General features: G+C 43.3%; 1 protein-coding gene across 4 annotated transcripts; it reads right to left on the bottom strand.

The window, feature by feature from the left end:
• Positions 1 to 9,277: 9,277 nt before the first annotated feature.
• Positions 9,278 to 15,185, bottom strand: LOC100276722 (uncharacterized). Of its 4 annotated transcripts, none has more exons than XM_023301121.2 (5): positions 14,806 to 15,119; positions 12,022 to 12,128; positions 11,563 to 11,837; positions 9,872 to 9,913; positions 9,492 to 9,775 (listed from the first exon to the last, which is right to left on the bottom strand). In XM_023301121.2, exons 1-4 carry the CDS (start codon positions 15,026 to 15,028, stop codon positions 9,883 to 9,885), a joined length of 636 nt encoding a protein of 211 aa, XP_023156889.1. In that variant the 5' UTR covers positions 15,029 to 15,119; the 3' UTR covers positions 9,492 to 9,775; positions 9,872 to 9,882. The 4 variants fall into 4 exon arrangements, with proteins under 4 accessions (XP_023156888.1, XP_023156889.1, XP_023156890.1 ...); XM_023301122.2 differs by having other exon boundaries at positions 9,492 to 9,761; XM_023301120.1 differs by lacking the exons at positions 11,563 to 11,837; positions 12,022 to 12,128 and having other exon boundaries at positions 9,278 to 9,761; positions 14,806 to 15,185.
• Between the last annotated feature and the right edge of the window lie 2,760 nt (positions 15,186 to 17,945).

Below are 17,945 nucleotides of genomic sequence, written 5' to 3'. Positions count from 1 at the left end.
ACTTGGACCATGCAAGACTTCCACTGCACTCCGATGAGAGGGTAACTTATTCCAAGTTCATCTTTATGACCTTATTGCCTTAGTACTCTTATTTGAAGATTTTGGTGAGGCAATGGGGTTTAAGGGCCAAGATTGATCCCGTTTTGGTGCTTGATGCCAAAGGGGGAGAAAATAAGGCTAAAGCAATAAATGGATCAGCTACCACTTGAGAGATTTTGAAAATAGTAGGATAGAGCTTTTGGTTTGTCAAAACTCTTTTATTGTCTCTCTTGTCAAAAGTTGGCTTTCTTGTGGGGAGAAGTGTTGATGGGAAAAAGGGGAGTTTTTGAAATCCTGAATCAATTTCTAGTGGAATGACTCTCTTTATGTTTTAACATATGTGTTTGACTTAGAGATAGAAATTTGAGCTTGATTTGCAAAAACAAACCAAGTGGTGGCAAAGAGTGATCCATATATGTCAAATTTGAATCAAAACAATTTGAGTTCTTATTTGAATTGATTTTGTATTTGTTCTACTTGTTTTATATTGTGTTGGCATAAATCACCAAAAAGGGGAGATTGAAAGGGAAATGTGCCCTTGGGCCATTTCTAAGTATTTTGGTGATTTAGTGTCCAACACAAGTGCCTAAGTGTAAAATGGTGGACAAAGTACAAATCAAGGATAAAGGTATGTTTTTCAGACTTAGTACATTGTTTTAGAGACTAATGTATCGTGTCTAAGTGCTGGAAACAGGAAAAATCGAATTGGAATTGTCTTGGCTCGAGCAGCCAAGACTCTGCTCAGTCTGGGAGCACCGGACTGTCCGATGGTGCACCGGACAGTGTCCGGTGCGCCAGACTGGCTCGGGCGAACTGGCCGCTCTCGGGAAATCGTCGGTGACGTACAGCTATAATTCACCGGACTGTCCGGTGTGCACCGGACTGTCCGGTGAGCCAACGGTCGGCCGGGCCAATGGTCGGCCGCGCGATCTGCGCGGGACACGTGGCCGAGCCAACGGCTAGAAGGGGGCATCGGACTGTCCGGTGCGCCAACGGCTCTCTGGCTGCCAACGGTCGGCTTCGCCGTAGAAGGAAAGAAATCGGGCACCAGACACTGTCCGGTGTGCACCGGACTGTCCGGTGCGCCACGCGACAGAAGGCAAGAATTGCCTTCCCAGATTGCTCTCAACGGCTCCTAGCTGCCTTGGGGCTATAAAAGGGACCCCCAGGTGCATGGAGGAGGATACCAAGCATTCCTTGAGCACTCTTGATCACTCACACTCCATTCATGCGCACTTGTTCGACACTCTAGTGATTTGAGCTCCGTTCAAGTGTGCTAGTCTCTTGAGCTCAAGTCTGGGTCTTGTGTGTGCATATTTGTTGTGATCTTTGTGTCGTGTGTGAGTTGCTAATCTCTCCCTTGCTCCATGCTTCTTTGTGAACTTCAAGTGTAAGGGCGAGAGGCTCCAAGTTGTGGAGATTCCTCGCAAACGGGATTAAGAAAAGCAAAGAAGAACACCGTGGTATTCAAGTGGGTCTTTGAACCGCTTGAGAGGGGTTGATTGCAACCCTCGTCCGTTGGGACGCCACAACATGGAGTAGGCAAGCGTTGGTCTTGGCCAAACCACGGGATAACCACCGTGCCATCTCTGTAATTGATATCTTTGTGGTTATTGTGTTTTGTTGAGACTCCTCTCTAGCCACTTGTGATTATTGTGCTAACACTTAACCAAGTTTTGTGGCTTAAAGTTTTAAGTTTATAGGATCACCTATTCACCCCCCCTCTAGGTGCTCTCAGTATCTTCATGCAAAGATATGCTGGATGAAGAATTGCTTCAAAAGCATTGAGAGTTCCACGACCAATGATTGCGTTGTAAGGGTACTCCATGTCAACAATATCAAACACAACTTGTTCAGTCCTTGTGTTGTTGATAAATCCGAAGGTTACTGGCATCGTGATCTTGCCAAGTGCTACAATCTGCCTTCCTCCGAAGCCACAAAGGGGATGTGTGGCGTCATGGATCTTATCTTCGGGCTCTTGCATCTGTCTGAAGGCCTTAGCAAATATAATATCCGCTGCACTGCCTGTGTCAACCAAAACATTGTGGACCAGAAATCCTTTGATAACACAACAGATAACCATAGCATCATTGTGAGGGTAATCCTTGAGCTGAAGATCCTCTTGGGAGAAGGTAATCGGGATGTGAGACCATCTTGACTTGATGAAGGGTCCTTGCACCCCTACATGTTGTACCCTTCTCTGTGCCTCCTTCTTCTGCTTCTTGTTAGCCGACTCTAAGCATGAACTGTCCGTTATCGGGAGTACAAGCTTCGGAGCCGAAGCAACTCCAGCTTTGAACGAAGCCATTATCTGCCCGAGGATTTAATGAGCTTCAGATGAAGGGCATGAGTAAAAATATCACAAAGATTTTACCTTCGTAATCATATTTGTAAAATAACAAACAATGAGAAACGAAATATAAAGTATAAAATATATTCACATGTTTTATTATATGAGTATATAAGTATTAAAACATGTTATTTGGGCACATTTATACCTTCGCCTTGACGGGAAGCAATGATTTAAACGCAACGTGCCAGTGATTACCGGATTGCGTGAACAGTGTCGGGATACTGTTCACCTATTTATAGGCACATGATGCAACCTGCCCAAAATTACATTTATGTCCTTTACAATCGACTACAATAATGACACAAAACATCATGGGTCTTTAAGTCAATTCATCTTTAAGTCGGTTCGACCCTTCATCTTGAGATTTGTCTTTGTGCCGAAGCTTTATAGATAATAGCTTCGGCGCTTGCTTCTGAGAAGACCCTTCGAAGGTGTTCTTTTTAGGATCTTCGGCTACGAAGCATACCCCCCAACACTCGGCGATATTCATAAGGGGGTAACCACTCGGTCTCGTGTTGCTCATTTTTGTGAACATTACTCTTTTGTTTCCTCTATTGAGCCACACAGGGTAGAGGGTGCACTTAAAGATTCGGATTGGGTGCTGGCGATGCAAGAGGAGCTCAACAACTTCACGAGGAATGAGGTATGGCAATTAGTTCCACGTCCTAACCAAAATGTTGTAGGAACCAAGTGGGTTTTCCGCAACAAGCAAGATGAGCATGGTGTGGTGACAAGGAACAAGGCATGACTAGTGGCCAAGGGGTATTCACAAGTCGAAGGTTTGGATTTTGGTGAAACCTATGCACCCATAGCTAGGCTTGAGTCAATTCGTATATTACTTGCCTATGCTACTTACCATGGCTTTAAGCTCTACCAAATGGACGTGAAAAGTGCCTTCCTCAATGGACCAATCAAGGAGGAGGTCTATGTTGAGCAACCTCTCGGCTTTGAAGATAGTGAGTACCCTAACCATGTTTATAAACTCTCTAAGGCGCTTTATGGGCTCAAGCAAGCCCCAAGAGCATGATATGAATGCCTAAGAGATTTTCTTATCGCTAATGGCTTCAAAGTCGCAAAAGCTGATCCTACTCTCTTTACTAAAACAATTGCAAATGATTTGTTTGTATGCCAAATTTATGTTGATGATATCATATTTGGGTCTACTAACAAATCTACATGTGAAGAGTTTAGTTGGATCATGGTTCAAAAATTCGAGATGTCTATGATGGGGGGTTGAAGTATTTCTTAGGATTTCAAGTCAAGCAACTCCAAGAGGGCACCTTCATCAGCCAAATGAAGTACATTCAAGACATACTCACCAAGTTTGGGATGAAGGATGCCAAGCCCATCAAGACACCCATGGGAACCATGGGCATCTCGACCTCGACACGGGAGGTAAATCCGTAGATCAAAAGGTATATCGGTCGATGATAGGATCTTTACTTTACTTATGTGCATCACGACCAGATATTATGCTTTTCGTATGCATGTGTGCAAGATTCCAAGCCGATCCTAAGGAAGTTCACCTTAGGGCCATGAAACGAATCTTGAGATATTTAATTTATACTCCTAAGTTTGGCCTTTGGTACCCTAAGGGATCCACATTTGATTTAATTGGTTATTCAGATGCTGATTGGGCAGGGTGTAAAATTGATAGAAAGAGTACATCAGGGACTTGCCAGTTGTTGGAAAGATCTCTGGTGTCTTGGGCTTCAAAGAAACAAAATTTCGTAGCTCTTTCTACCGCCGAAGCCGAGTATATTGCCGCATGCCATTTGAAAGGGAAATAGGCTTACACCTTTTTCCTATATGAATTTTGGTGGTTGAATAGCCCAACACAAATTAATTGGACTAACTAGTTTGCTCTAGATTATGAGTTCTACAGGTACCAAAGGTTCAACACAAACTAATAAAAAGTCCAAGAAAGGGTTCAAATAAAAAGAGCAAAAGACAACCCAAAGGCAGCCCTGGTCTGGCGCACCGGACTGTCCGGTGTGCCACCGGACAGTGTCCGGTGCACCAGGGAACCCAACTCCAAACTTGCCACCTTCCGGAATTCGGGGAGGCCGCTCCGCTATAATTCACCAGACTGTCCGGTGTGCCAAGCGGAGCAACGGTCGTCCACGCCAACGGTCGTCTGCAACGCTACAGTGAAACGCTACAATGTGCGACTGCGCACGCAGAAGTCAGAGCAGGCGCAGAAGGCGCACCAGACAGTGAACAGGACCTGTCCGGTGCACCACCGGACTGTAAGGTGGCCCAATTGTTAGAAGCTCCAACGGTCGAAACCCAACGGCCTGGTGACGTGGCTGGCGCACCGGACTGTTCGGTGCGCCATACGACAGAAGCCTTCACCAACGGTCAACTTGGTGGTTGGGGCTATAAATACCCCCCAACCACCACACTTCAATGAATCCAAGTTTTCAGCCTTCAAACCTCATACAAGAGCTCAAGACTTCATTCAAGACACAAAGAGATCAAATCCTCTCCCAAGTCCAAAGATCATTCTAATCAAATAGTGACTAGTGAGAGAGACAATTGTGTTCATTTGAGTTCTTGCGCTTGGATTGCTTTTCTTCTTCCTTCTTTCTTGTTGCAAACTCAATTGTAACCAAGGCAAGAGACACCAATTGTGTGGTGGTCCTTGTGGGGACTTAGTGTCACGATTGATTGAGAAGAGAAGCTCACTCGGTCTTAGTGACCGTTTGAGAGAGAGAAAGGGTTGAAAGAGACCCGGTCTCTGTGACCACCTCAACGGGGAGTAGGTTTGCAAGAACCGAACCTCGGTAAAACAAATCACTGTGTCATCTGCCTTATTTGCTTGTGATTTGTTTTCGCCCTCTCTTTCGGACTCGATTATATTTCTAACGCTAACCCCGGCTTGTAGTTGTGCTTAAACTTTATAAATTTCAGATTTGCCTATTCACCCCCCCTCTAGGCGACTTTCACCATTGTTGCGCGCAATTGCTTTGGATGAGGCAAACCCTTAGGGACTATGGTTACAAATTAACCAAAGTTCCTCTCCTATGTGATAATGAGAGTGCAATCCGTATGGCGGATAATCCCGTTGAGCACAGCCGCACTAAGCACATAGCCATTCGGTATCACTTTTTGAGGGATCACCAACAAAGGGGGATATCGAAATTGCATATGTTAGCACCAAAGAACAATTAACCGATATCTTTACCAAACCATTAGATGAGAAAACATTTACCAAACTTAGGCATGAGCTAAACATTCTTTATTCTAGGAACTTTGATTGATTCCTTGCATACATAGCACATTCATCTCTCTTTCATTTGCTATGACTAATGTGGTTTTCAAGTGTATTTCATACTAAGTCATAGATTGAAAGGGAAATGAAGTTCTTTGGCGAATACAAGGCTTCCACTCCACTCCATCGAATTATTCATCCTTCGCCATCACTCCGCATCGCTCTCCAATTTTGTATAACCTTCATTTCTATATTGTTTACCAAAGGGGGAGAAATTTTGAAAAATGGCTTATATTTCACTCACAAGTATCTGTTTTTGGCGATTCATGCCAAAGGGGGAGAAAGTATTAGCCCAAAGCAAAAGGACCGCACCACCACCAATTTCAAAAAATTGTAGTCTTTTCAATTTGTATTAAAGAAGTTTTTCAATTGATATCTTATTTTTAATATAATTTCAAATTGGTTTGACCTCTTCAAAATTAATATCTAAAACCCTCTTGAACACTAAGAGGAGAATTTCATTGAGGGTGAGTTTTGTTTAGTCAAAGGAAAAACATTTGAAACAGGGGGAGAAAATTTCATATCTTGAAAATGCTTCTCAAAATCGTATTCATTTACCTTTGACTATTTGCAAAAATATTTTGAAAATAATTTACAAAAGAATTTGCAAAAACAAAACAAGTGGTGCAAGCGTGGTCCAAAATGTTAAATATGAAGAAAACATCCATGCATATCTTATGAAATGTATATTGGTTTAATTCCAAGTAACCTTTGTACTTACATCATGCAAACTAGTTCAATTCCACACTTATTTATTTGCTTTGGTTTGTGTTGGCATCAATCACCAAAAAGGGGGAGATTGAAAGGGAAATAGGCTTACACCTTTTCTTAAATGATTTTGGTGGTTGAATTGCCCAACACAAATAATTGGACTAACTAGTTTGCTCTATATTATAAGATCTACAGGTACCAAAGGTTCAACACAAACCAATAAAAAGTTCAAGAAAGGGTTCAAATAAAAGGAGCAAAAGACAACCGAAAGGCAGCCCTGGTCTGGCGCACTGGACTGTCCGGTGTGCCACGGGACAGTGTCCGGTGCACCAGGGAGTTTCACTCTGAACTTGCCACCTTCGGGAATTCGGGGAGGTCGCTCCGCTATAATTCACCGGACTGTCCAGTGTAGCACCGGACTGTCCGGAGTGCCAAGCGGAGCAACGACTCCAAGTGCCAACGGTCATCTGCAACGCTACAGTGAATAGTGAACAGTGCAACTGCGCGCGCAGAAGTTAGAGCAGGCGTCAGAAGGCGCACCGGACAGTGAACAGTGCTGTCCGGTGCACCACCGGACTGTCCGGTGGCCCACATGTCAGAAGCTCCAACGGTCGGAACCCAACGGCTTGGTGACGTGGCTGGCGCACCGGGCAGTCTGATGCACCATACGACAGAAGCCCTCACCAACGGCCATTTTGGTGGTTGGGGCTATAAATACCCCCAACCACCACACTTCAATGCATCCAAGTTTTCAGCCATCAAACCTCATACAAGAGCTATAGACTTCATTCCAAGACACAAACAAAGAGATCAAATCCTCTCTCAAGTCCGGAATCACTCCAAACAAATTAGTGACTAGAGAGAGACTTTTGTGTTCTTTTGAGCTCTTGCGCTTGGATTGCTTTTCTTCTTCCTCTATTCTTGTTTCCAACTCACTTGTAATCAAAACAAGAGACACCAAGTTGTGGTGGTCCTTGTAGTGGACTTAGTGTCTCATTTGATTGAGAAGAGAAGCTCACTCGGTCTAGGTGACCGTTTGAGAGAGTGAAAGGGTTGAAAGAGACCTGGTCTTTGTGACCACCTCAACGGGGAGTAGGTTTGCAAGAACCGAACCTCGGTAAAACAAATCACCGTGCCATCCGCTCTTATTCGCTTGTGATTTGTTTTCACCCTCTCTTTCGGACTCGATTATATTTCTAACGCTAACCCCGGCTTGTAGTTGTGCTTAAACGTTATAAATTTCAGATTTGCCTATTCACCCCCCCTATAGGCGACTTTCAGTCATCAATCACCAAAAAGGGGGAGATTGTAGGGAAAATGGACCCCGAGCCATTTGGCTCAAAAGGTTTTGGTGTTTGATGATCAACATAACATGTGGACTAATGTGTTTGCTAGTGATTGTATTTATAGTTCACAGGATGCGAAAAGAATTTGAGTAAGGCACTGAGGATGCAACACCTCAAAAGAAGACATAAAAAGAGCATAGAAGTCCAAGACTCAAGAACAAAAGAAGCCCAAGGAATCAGCAAAGAAATCCATGAAGTGGGTAGTCAGCCAGTGCACTGGTGGTGCACCGGACAGTGAACATTAACATGTTCGGTGTGCACCAGATAGTCTGCGTAGAGGGGCCCGCAGTGAGGCGCCATTGGGCTGTAGCACCGGACTGTTCAGTGTGCACCGGACTGTCTAAGTAATAGTCGGATCCAACGGTTGACTGCTATAGACCCCAACGGTCGACTAACGTGGCAGGGCACCGGACAGTGAACAGTGCTTTTCCGGTGCGCCCGTCGACAGAAAGCTGCTGCTTCCGTCCAATGGCTATAATTGTGGGGGAAGGCTGTAAATACCCCCAACTGGCCATTTCAATGTGTGGGAGCCCAAGCAACATACCAAGGCATATTGTAGATATTTCCAAGTGCTCAAACACCCAAGTGCTTAATAGAATCACTCGGTGATTAACGTAGATGCTTTGCGAAGTGCTTAGATTAGTTAGACTGCATTAGCACTTGCTCTAGGTGAATCCTAGTTTGTTGAGTGAGTTTAGAAAACCACACAACCCATCGGCTCTTGCGTGAGTCATTGTAATTGTACCGAGTGGGGCGAGAGTCTTGCGAGACCGTGACAACCGAATTTGTGTCACGGCCGCCACCATGTATCGAAGGGAATGAGGCCCGCGGTGTTTTGGTCGGAAGCTCGATAGTGGAGACGGCAGGGAGCGTCCGAGAGGAGCCGGAAGCGAAGGACCACTTGCGCGTGGAGAAAGGCCCGCGGCTCTGTATGGAGTTACTCGACCGTGGTGCTTGGCCCTCACGTGGGCTACCACCCTTTGCATAGGGGCACCAACGAGGATTAGTCGGAACCTTGCGTGGTTAGGATACCTCGGTAAAAATACCAGCGTCATCCACGAGAGTTTACATCTCTACCTTGCTCTTTACCTTCTGCATTTATATTAAGTATTTAAGTTTCAATCTTGTCTTTCTAGTTAGATTATTTAGGATTGAAACTTAGGTTTTGCGGTAGAGATAGCAACAATTAGACAAAGCCTAGTTTGCACATTCTAGATTGTTCATTTGCATAGGTTTTGCTCTAGGGATTTAATTATGGCCTAGTTTAGAAAGAGTTTTTAGAAGTCCTAATTCACCCCCTCTCTCTTAGGCGTCACCGTTTCCTACATTAACCTTGTTGACAATTGATTGTAGAAGGTCATACTCGAGGACAGAAAGAAATGGTGATAAGGGATGACCTTTGTCTTACCCATGTTTTGTAGGAAAAGGTTTTGCTAGGAACACCATTAAGAACCGTTGAAGCCCAGAAGAAAGGATATCATCAATCCATTTGATGCATCTAGAACCAATTTTTAAATTGAATAGATCAACAATGATGAGCCCTGATAGCTAGAATCCTGCTATGTCGATCCGAAAATTGGCTAAGTTGCTTATAGGATTAGATTGATCTTGGACGTAGCCAGTAATACCATTGTTGGGTTGGTCCCCTTATTGCCATTACGTGTGGCTTCATCACCCCCTCCAAAGATAACTATGACTTCAAAACCTATGAGAAATTGTCTTTTGGATTGGCTATTAAAAGTTGGGGTCATATTGAACATGTAGCCTAGAGGGCACTGTGCTAATTGAAGGTTTATTGATAGGGGTAAAGTTGGATCGATGGAAATGGATGTTATTTGAGAGTACAATCCCATCCCATCGAATTCAGTGTACAAATCGATCCTCTCCCTCCCTCCCCCTAATACCAAGTTATTCGATCCGATTTGGCCACGGAAGCCACCATCTGCTGGGCGTGGCCATGTTGCTAGTGCCTCCTCCATCGATGCGCGGCAAGCCACCATTGGAACCTTCGTCGGGTCACGGACAGGGAGCCTCCGACCTGTCCTCCGTCCACTATTTCCTCATAGTCAGTCCGAATTTTACTACAACTAACATTCATTATGTCAACAAATGGCTCAATTCTGCTAACTTTTGTTCAAGTAAGCTTACCACAACTAACATTATGAAGATGGTAGCTGGAATTGTACTTTCCTGGCAAAGAAAGAAAAGGGGTATCAGCAAGAGTCAGATGCCATTTGCGCAGCAAGCTTATACTGACACCAGTTTTTAAAGAAATCATTTTTCTTCTTCAGGAGAACTGCACCCCTTATATTAAGAAGATAGAAAGAAAGGTCCAAAATATAGACTAGAATACAGAGGTCGAAAACAGAGGAAAACACAGGAAATCCATCCAAAAAACTAGAAAAAAACACCAGCAACTCTGCAGCCGAGGGAAGGGCAGCAAGTTATGAAAACCCCTTAGCCCCAGCCATCTCCGACATCAATCTCTCTTCACCCGCTATCTTGAGAGCTAGAGAAACATTAGGAGACCAGCCATCGAAGATACACTTATTTCGGTGGTTCCAAATTATCCAAGCTCCTAAAACAATAAGGCCCTGTTTGTTTGGTTGAAATTGAATTACATTCTAATAATCATAATTTAGACACAAACTAATTAAGTTATTATATTTGTATATGTAATTTATTTATATATTATCTTAAATCATATGAGAAATATAGTTATACACTACACTTATTCTATAAAAAAACAAGTAGAAGAATGTGGTATAAGTTGTACATTAGAAAAGTAGCATGTAAATCTATATAATCAATTTCTATATCTCACTACATTCTAGAAAATATTGAAAAGTTATGGAATGTCACATTCTAAAAAATAGACTGCTCCATTAGTTAGATTTTAATTCCTCAAAATCAAGGGAAACAAACAGGCCCTAAGGGAATTGAAACCATTCTTGGCTTGGCCAATAACTGAGGCACTTTCCCACCAGTTCATAAAGTCGGAAGTACTAGGCTGCGGTGATAAATTCTGCAGACCGAAAGGTTGCAAAAGCTGGAACCAAAACACCCTTGACAAAACACAAGAGACTAGAAGGTGATCCAAGGTTTCTACTTCTTGATCATAGAGGGGGCAGCTAGCTGTATGATCCAAACCTCTTTTAGTAAATAGCATCTCTTATGAGCAGCGAGCCAGATAAAAAACCTGCATTTTGAAGGAGCCCATGTTTTCCACACCCTAATGTAGGGGACAAATAAAGTTAAGCCCTCATAAGCAGCCTTTGCCGAGTAGCAACCATCTGATCCAAGGCTGAAAATGTGTTTATCATCTTGATCCGGCTGAAGCTCAACATCTGAAAGTAGATCCCACATCTGAATATAATTTTCTAAAACTCCAACCGAGAGAGCTCTCTTAATGTCTTTGATCCATCTTCTATTTAATAAAGCCTCCTGGACAGTACTTTTGTTTGCAATCCTCTTTGGGATGGTGTCAAGTAAACTTGTAGCGATGTCTAATTCTTTGACCAAACAGCCACCTATCAGTCAAGGTTCGAGACCCATGTCCAACTTCAGAAATCAGAACAGTGGAGAAGAGAGCCTGAGCCTTATGCAGAACATGGATAAGTAGGTTTTTAAATAAATCAAGGCTTGCTTGTTTTTCGAGGAGTCAGTTATCAGATCACATGACATCACTTGCAGGATTGGAAGCGCACAGCGCCAACAGCAGAGAACTCTTGAGTGATATGATCAACAAATCCAAAGATATACACAACGATGAAGCGACAAAAGACGGTTACAGTAAACAAATGGTTGCACGGAGCTACAAATGGTTGGTATCGCGTTACTTGCTCAGTGCAGTCTCCAAGAGATGCTCGATCCGGTATCTCATCACAGGTTGGCCAGATCTTGTCTTCTTGAACATCTTCTCCCTCAGTTCTTTCCGCTTCGCCTCAGACTTCTCCCGATGCTCCCTCTTTGCCTGAACCATTGCATCACGCTCTTCCTTAGCCTTCTCCTCCTCAGCACGTTTTTTCTCATACTCTTCCTTCAAACTATGCACAGGGTGCTTCTTCCCTTTGTGATGCGGTTTTGCCACATATCGGACAGTGTCACCACCATCCTGCATGGAATCACATTAAAATTGAACTGTCGTTACAGATTTGTCTCTGAAGATATAGAACAGTTGTGCTGTTTTGGTAGTCAAAAGGCTAATGAATGTTGAAACGCTGAAATACACCACGACTTCCACTCCCAAAATGTTATCCATTTTGGTCTTCACTCCTATCACTGTAAAGGAGAATTACCTCATGGACTGGAATTTCTGGATGGTTGTTTGACTGACTTTGTTGCTTCTTTGTCTTTTTGTACTTGCTAATTAATTTAGCATTCTTGTAGAACTCCTTTTGCTTCTCTGAAATATATATTTTGAAACAAAATTAAAATAGTTCCTGCAGGAACTCAAAATAATTTAACAGAGAACTTTTGAAACATGTGTATTAGTGTGTATTTAGCACATCCAAGTATTAGCTATTGAGGTTCGTCTACTTAACCTTTAAACACCATGACTGCTCTTGTCTATCCTTTAATCTTCAAAAACAAATGTCCATGTGCGATGCAACTGGAACAATATAATTGCACAGCTCTAGTGCAATGAACCTCGATTTATAAATTGTATGTAAAATACACTATAGACTTAGGACACCTGAGATTCAAATCTGCACCTTCCCAAATATGTTGCACCTTCCCAAATATCTGATATCAAAGGAAAGTCTCAGGTAACTCTCAAATTGTCACGACCCTGGGTAAGGGACCGTATAGGATAGCTTGGAAGGTTGCCAGCCATTCAGCCAGTCGCTTCCTTCCCGTGGTGACTGCTATGAAGAACAATCAGCAGGGGATAAGGTAATGGAGAATGGAGGTGAGTGTAGATTGGTTATAATTTGCTTGTTTTATTCCCTTGATCATACATTATATATGTAGTGATTACAAGCAATCAGCTGTCTTCCTTCCTAAACTCTCAACTGCCAAAAGTAGCAAGTACTCAATCACTCTGCCAGGCAGCTGAGTTGAAGAGGTTTTAAACTCGGTAGTTGCTTTTGTGGCTTGGTGGCTGTGAAAACATCATAATGCATGTGCTTTTTATAAAGTTTCCCCCAGCATGGCCATGATTGTCAAAGATATACTAAGGAGGAAGCGAGGTTATGGTGCTTAGCAAGGGCACTGGGCTGAAACAGATTTGGCCTTAGTGCATTGTGTGGTCAGGTTCTCTCTGCTGTCTTGTAACCCTCTTTTATTTTATTTTATTTTCGTACTTGTACCGCTTCGACGGCTTGTATCGGTCTATTTTAGACCATTTTTTCTTCTTAATATAATGATGTGCGGCTCTCCTTCACGTTCAAGAAAAAAAAAGCAGCAGGCACTCAAATCACTCTCCCCTGATCTTGCTGTTAATGTTTAGACGCCTGTCTGGGCCCTTTGACAGCGCCTGTAGGCAGTTCCAACCATGGACAGCAGATCGTGCATATGGCCGTGCAAATCGTTTTGCACTGTAGACAGCACTTTTTACTGAATGAAGTTTGAAATGAGAGATGAGGATAAGTAAGCTGCTGGAGATAGCCACACAAACAAGAGAGAGATGAGTAGGATCCGCAACAGATTTAAAGACAAAATTCCGCATTGGTCCAACTGATTCCCTCAATGATGAGAAAAGGCAAGAATATCCAAAGACACATTTTGCCAGTACTACAAACTGTGGGTATCCTTCTTTGCACATAAAAATATGAGACAATTATGAATACCCGCTACCCCACACCACGTCCTACCACTGCTCCTTAGATAAAAAATTCAGGTGTTCTCCATCCTTATCTCTTCTGTGGACTTGGCCGCACGTTCAACAGTCTCTCTCCCACAGTGGAATAGCAGATGCACCGTTAGTTACAACACAGCCTGAGCTCCAACATGCAGCAGCTCTCCAGTGCAGAGATGTTCCAGTCATGGTTTTTAAAGCGGTAAGGCGCTCCAAGGCGTTGGACCACCGCCTAGACGCCTAGGCGAGGTAGGCGGGCAAGGCGCCTAGGCGTCAGACCACCGCCCGGACGCCTAGGCGACGCCTTAAAAACAGTGGTTCCAGTGTGCATAGAAGAGACTGCGTCCCTGCGATGATGCAGCTGACATCATACCCACGCCCAGTGTTGGACTCCAGAGGAACTCTAGCCACATCTCCCTTCACAGACACTCTACTTGTAGTTCTAGGCCTCTTCAAGGGTTTAAGACCCTGGTGAACCTCTTCCTGGAACTTCTTGATGAAGATTGTGCATTCCACGCCCCTACGACTTTAACCTGCCCACTGATCCTTCACACCGTTGGTGTCTGCATCCACCAGTCTGCCATGGCATACACATTATAGAGGCAACCGTTGCCGCGAGCAGATTGCCAAATATGTTCTGGACTCTATGTAAGCAGTTTGGGTGAGTGGGTAATTGAGCCGATGAATTGTTGGGCTCACGGATCGATTTTTTGGGAGTATAGATACAAGTAATAATGGGCATAAGTTTTGCAATTCTCCATAGCAACATAGAAATGAATTTCTTCTTTCACAAGGTAATGAGATCCAGGTATGGATTTAGGTCCAATAGGAACCGTTGAGTACATGGAACTATATCCCATATAATGAGATGTCAATGAGAACTTATTTAGTATACCAAATCTCTGGTGCTGCATTCAGTTGTCTAAATTATGTCAAAAGATCCACATTGACAAAGGAAGAATGTGAGACGATATGTACCATCATTCTCAAATTTATCTAAACATTAGCATTAATGATACGCTATCAAGTAAATTTAGCTGAATGTCTCCCCCGACAGAGCAGATAAACTGTCAGCTGCATGCATATAATCGTTCTCTAGTAAACCTCAGAAGTGAATAATACCATTTCAAGTAAATTCAACCAAATGCCTCACCGACACCAGCTGATTAACTGTCAGCTACGAGAACTACTCCGGAAGCTAATGCAATGATCTATGGTAGCAAGTTTACACAGCAGAGGTTGCTAGCTAGCTAATCCACTCTCCAAGGTGAGTGGTACTCACTGATGAGGGCCGGGTTGTAGCCGCTGGTCCGGGACTTGGCGCTGGCGAAGGCGGCGAGGGAGAGCGCCCCCCCGCCGCCGCCGCCCAGCCGCTGATCGTTCCGCCTCCGACTCCCGCCGCCCCACCTCCCTCCCCCCTTCCCCTTCTTCAACCCTCCGTCGCTTCCTCTCTCGCCGGCCGGCGAGTCGTCGCCGCTGCGAGGGTGTGGTGGCTTCCGCTTCATCTGCTCGTGCAAGAAACCCTAGGCGTTGGCGTTGTGGAGCCCAACTATCCAAGCTTGCTGGAGACCGTCGGCTTCCACTAGTTTGACAGATCTTGGGCCCTTTTTGTTCAAAAAGCGGGCTTTGAATTATTAGGCTGCTCTATGGGTCTAACATTTTATTATCATTTATCAACACCTGATTACTAGGTATAAGTATATACCAAATTATTTGGGTCTTCCTCTTTCGAAGGTCCTCAAAAACTTAACTAACATGTTTTTCAGTATAACATAAACTTATTACAGGAGGCTTCGGATTTGAGATGAATGTGTGCATGGTATGAAGCTGCGGTCTGAAGGAAGGACAAACTAGCTCCGAAGTTGTGGCTGAAGAAGCTTCGGCTTAACACGAGGATGATGGTGAAAGATGAAACCGACCTAAAGGAGAAAAGACTACTTAGTCTTTGACAGCTTGTCTTGTGGTCAACAGTAAATGTCGGGGACATGAATGTAATTTTGTCCAGGCTGCGTCATGTGCCTATAAATAGATGAACAGTAACACTGTACTGTTCACGCTGAATTGTAATCACGCTCGCGTCACTTCCGCTTTTCCACCTTCTGACAAGCCGAAGGTATAAATGCAATACAAATATCACCGATGTTTATCTATGTTTATAAAATAAAGAATATAAATAATCTAATGATCTGGAATGATTGTTTATATTCTTTTTGTGTTTCATGTCTCTATTTACATCTTGTTCACTAAAATGATGAAAGTATGTCCTTCATGACTGTAACACCACAAAACCCATCAACTAAAAATAATAAAATATGGTAATAATAAATTTTAAGTGTTTAATTATTTATTTGCATTTTGATCATTTTCTTTGTATGCGATTGATTGTTTATCGGATGTTTATTATCAACTCTTTTTAAAGAAAATCCTAGCAAATAATATAATAATATAATAATTATTGGTCTAAAAATAAATATTGCAATTATAAATAATTTTGGTGAATTTCTCGGAATTTTCGAGCTCTTTAAAAATACATTTCATAATTTAAAAAGAAAAAAACAAATCCTACACTAAATCGGCCCACTAGGGGCCCATTACCCCAAAACCATAGACTACGCGCGCGCCCCCCTGATTTCACAGCCAGCCGCCGCCGCCTCCCTTCAGCTCCTTCTCTCCCATGCTCTCTCTCTCCAACGAGCGCGAGCCTTGCCGAGCGCGCAGCCGCCCAGAAGCCGCGCCGCGCGCGCGAACCTAGGCCGGCCCCTGCGCGCGTCCCTGCGCCAGCGCCGCCCTGCACGCTCGACGCCCGCGCGCGAGCGACCCCTGCCGCGCCCGTTGCCGAGCACCTGCGCCATGCCCGTGCGCGCGAGCAGCGCGCCATCCGTCCGAGCCGGCCGAACGCCCGACGCCGCGTCACCGAACCCGAAACCGAAGTCGCCGTCCGCTCGTCCATGACATTAAGGAGCTCTTCACGCGACCGTTTCTTCTTCCTCTCCCATTTGCTCTCCATTAACGCTATAGAGAAGAAACCGACGCCATTAATTCATTTAATGGGGTTAAACGCCGACGTTCTCCTCTCCCCCACGGCGACCCTCCATTTACCTCTCTCTCCCCTATAAATCTGACGCCCTCTCCTCTCTCCCATCCTCACTACCCGAGCTCTCCCCCATTCCTCGCACTCTCTCGCTCGCCGTTCGTCGTCGGAGTTTGCCGCTCGTCGCCGGAGCCCGTGGAGTTCGCCGGAGCTACGCCGTCCATAGTCAAGCCCCTGCTCTTCTCCATCCGGCTGAAACCCGTCGATCCATCCCCGTCACACGCACGAACCCAAGGTTGAAGACGAACCAAATTATTTTGTGTATTTTATAAAATACTTTTTGATTCGATTAATGAGTTGTATATTTTGTTTGTTGTAATATGAACACATGTGATTCGCAATTTATGTGTATGTGCATGGTGGAATTTTTGGTAGAGATATGCGATCCTTAGTACACCGTGTTATTTCATGTTAATCGACGCGTTGATTTTTGGATTAGAGAAATATGACAAAATTTAGTAGTCACACGTTGGTGATAAAAACAATATATAAGAAATTTTGTAGGTAAATTTGGTCGCAATAAACTTAGAAACTATTTGGAGAATTATAGGTGCATCATATTGGATTTGGAAAATGGTATAGAACTCATGTCATATGAATAATATATGATTTCTAGATGATTTAGCTAATTATTTTATTAATATTTTCTTGTTATAAAGAAAGGAGAAAATATCACGGGTAGTGTGGAAAATAGATTTTTGCTAGTTAAATAATCATGTTCGCAAATTTAGCACTTAAATTTTTAGAGTACTAGTTTATGTCAAATAATCTCGCTTGTGTTAGAAAATGTTCAATTAGTAGTTTATAAGGATTTTTAGAATGTTATATTCATTTTTGGCTATACTCAATTTGAGTTAGAAATAAAAAGGATAAAAGCTATTAATTTATTTATTAGACAATAATTATCATTTAATTTCATTGATGATGTTAAAATATATTAATATTAGTTAAAATTATATTTATTGCACCCACCCATAAATTCACCATTTAGGACTCACAATAATAGCTATAATTGAATTAATAAGTATTTATGCGATTAGGACGAATTTAAGATGTGATTAGTGCGATATGTTAATATGTATTGGTGTATGTTTATGAAATGGTACATGTTTATTTATTGGTGTATGTTTTATTTTTGTATATGCGCTATGCGACTCTATTAGAAGCCGACTGTGCGGTAGACGAACCGAACTCGTTCGAAGACGATCCGCGGGACTCGCTTGAGCAAGGCAAGTGGATTCTCCCTCTGCATATTCTTTTTGTACCCAGTCATTGCATTTAATAATGTTTACTTTTGATATACTGCATAATTTGATGGGTTTCACCTAATT

Source organism: Zea mays, chromosome 10, assembly GCF_902167145.1.
Source record: "Zea mays cultivar B73 chromosome 10, Zm-B73-REFERENCE-NAM-5.0, whole genome shotgun sequence".
Taxonomy (NCBI): Eukaryota; Viridiplantae; Streptophyta; class Magnoliopsida; order Poales; family Poaceae; genus Zea; species Zea mays.
Note: the sequence above shows the minus strand (reverse complement) of the source record. Positions and strands in the feature narration are given on the sequence as shown.

Excerpts from the sequence above, each read along its gene's own strand:
- LOC100276722 (XM_023301120.1), bottom strand. The coding sequence starts at position 15,028 with ATGAAGCGGAAGCCACCACACCCTCGCAGCGGCGACGACTCGCCGGCC. Across the intron at positions 9,914-14,805 it reads CTACAACCCGGCCCTCATCA|GAAAGTACAATTCCAGCTAC; the intron begins GTGAGTACCACT and ends TTTCTTTGCCAG. Across the intron at positions 9,762-9,871 it reads TCTTCATAATGTTAGTTGTG|GTCGGAGGCTCCCTGTCCGT; the intron begins GTAAGCTTACTT and ends GACGGAGGACAG.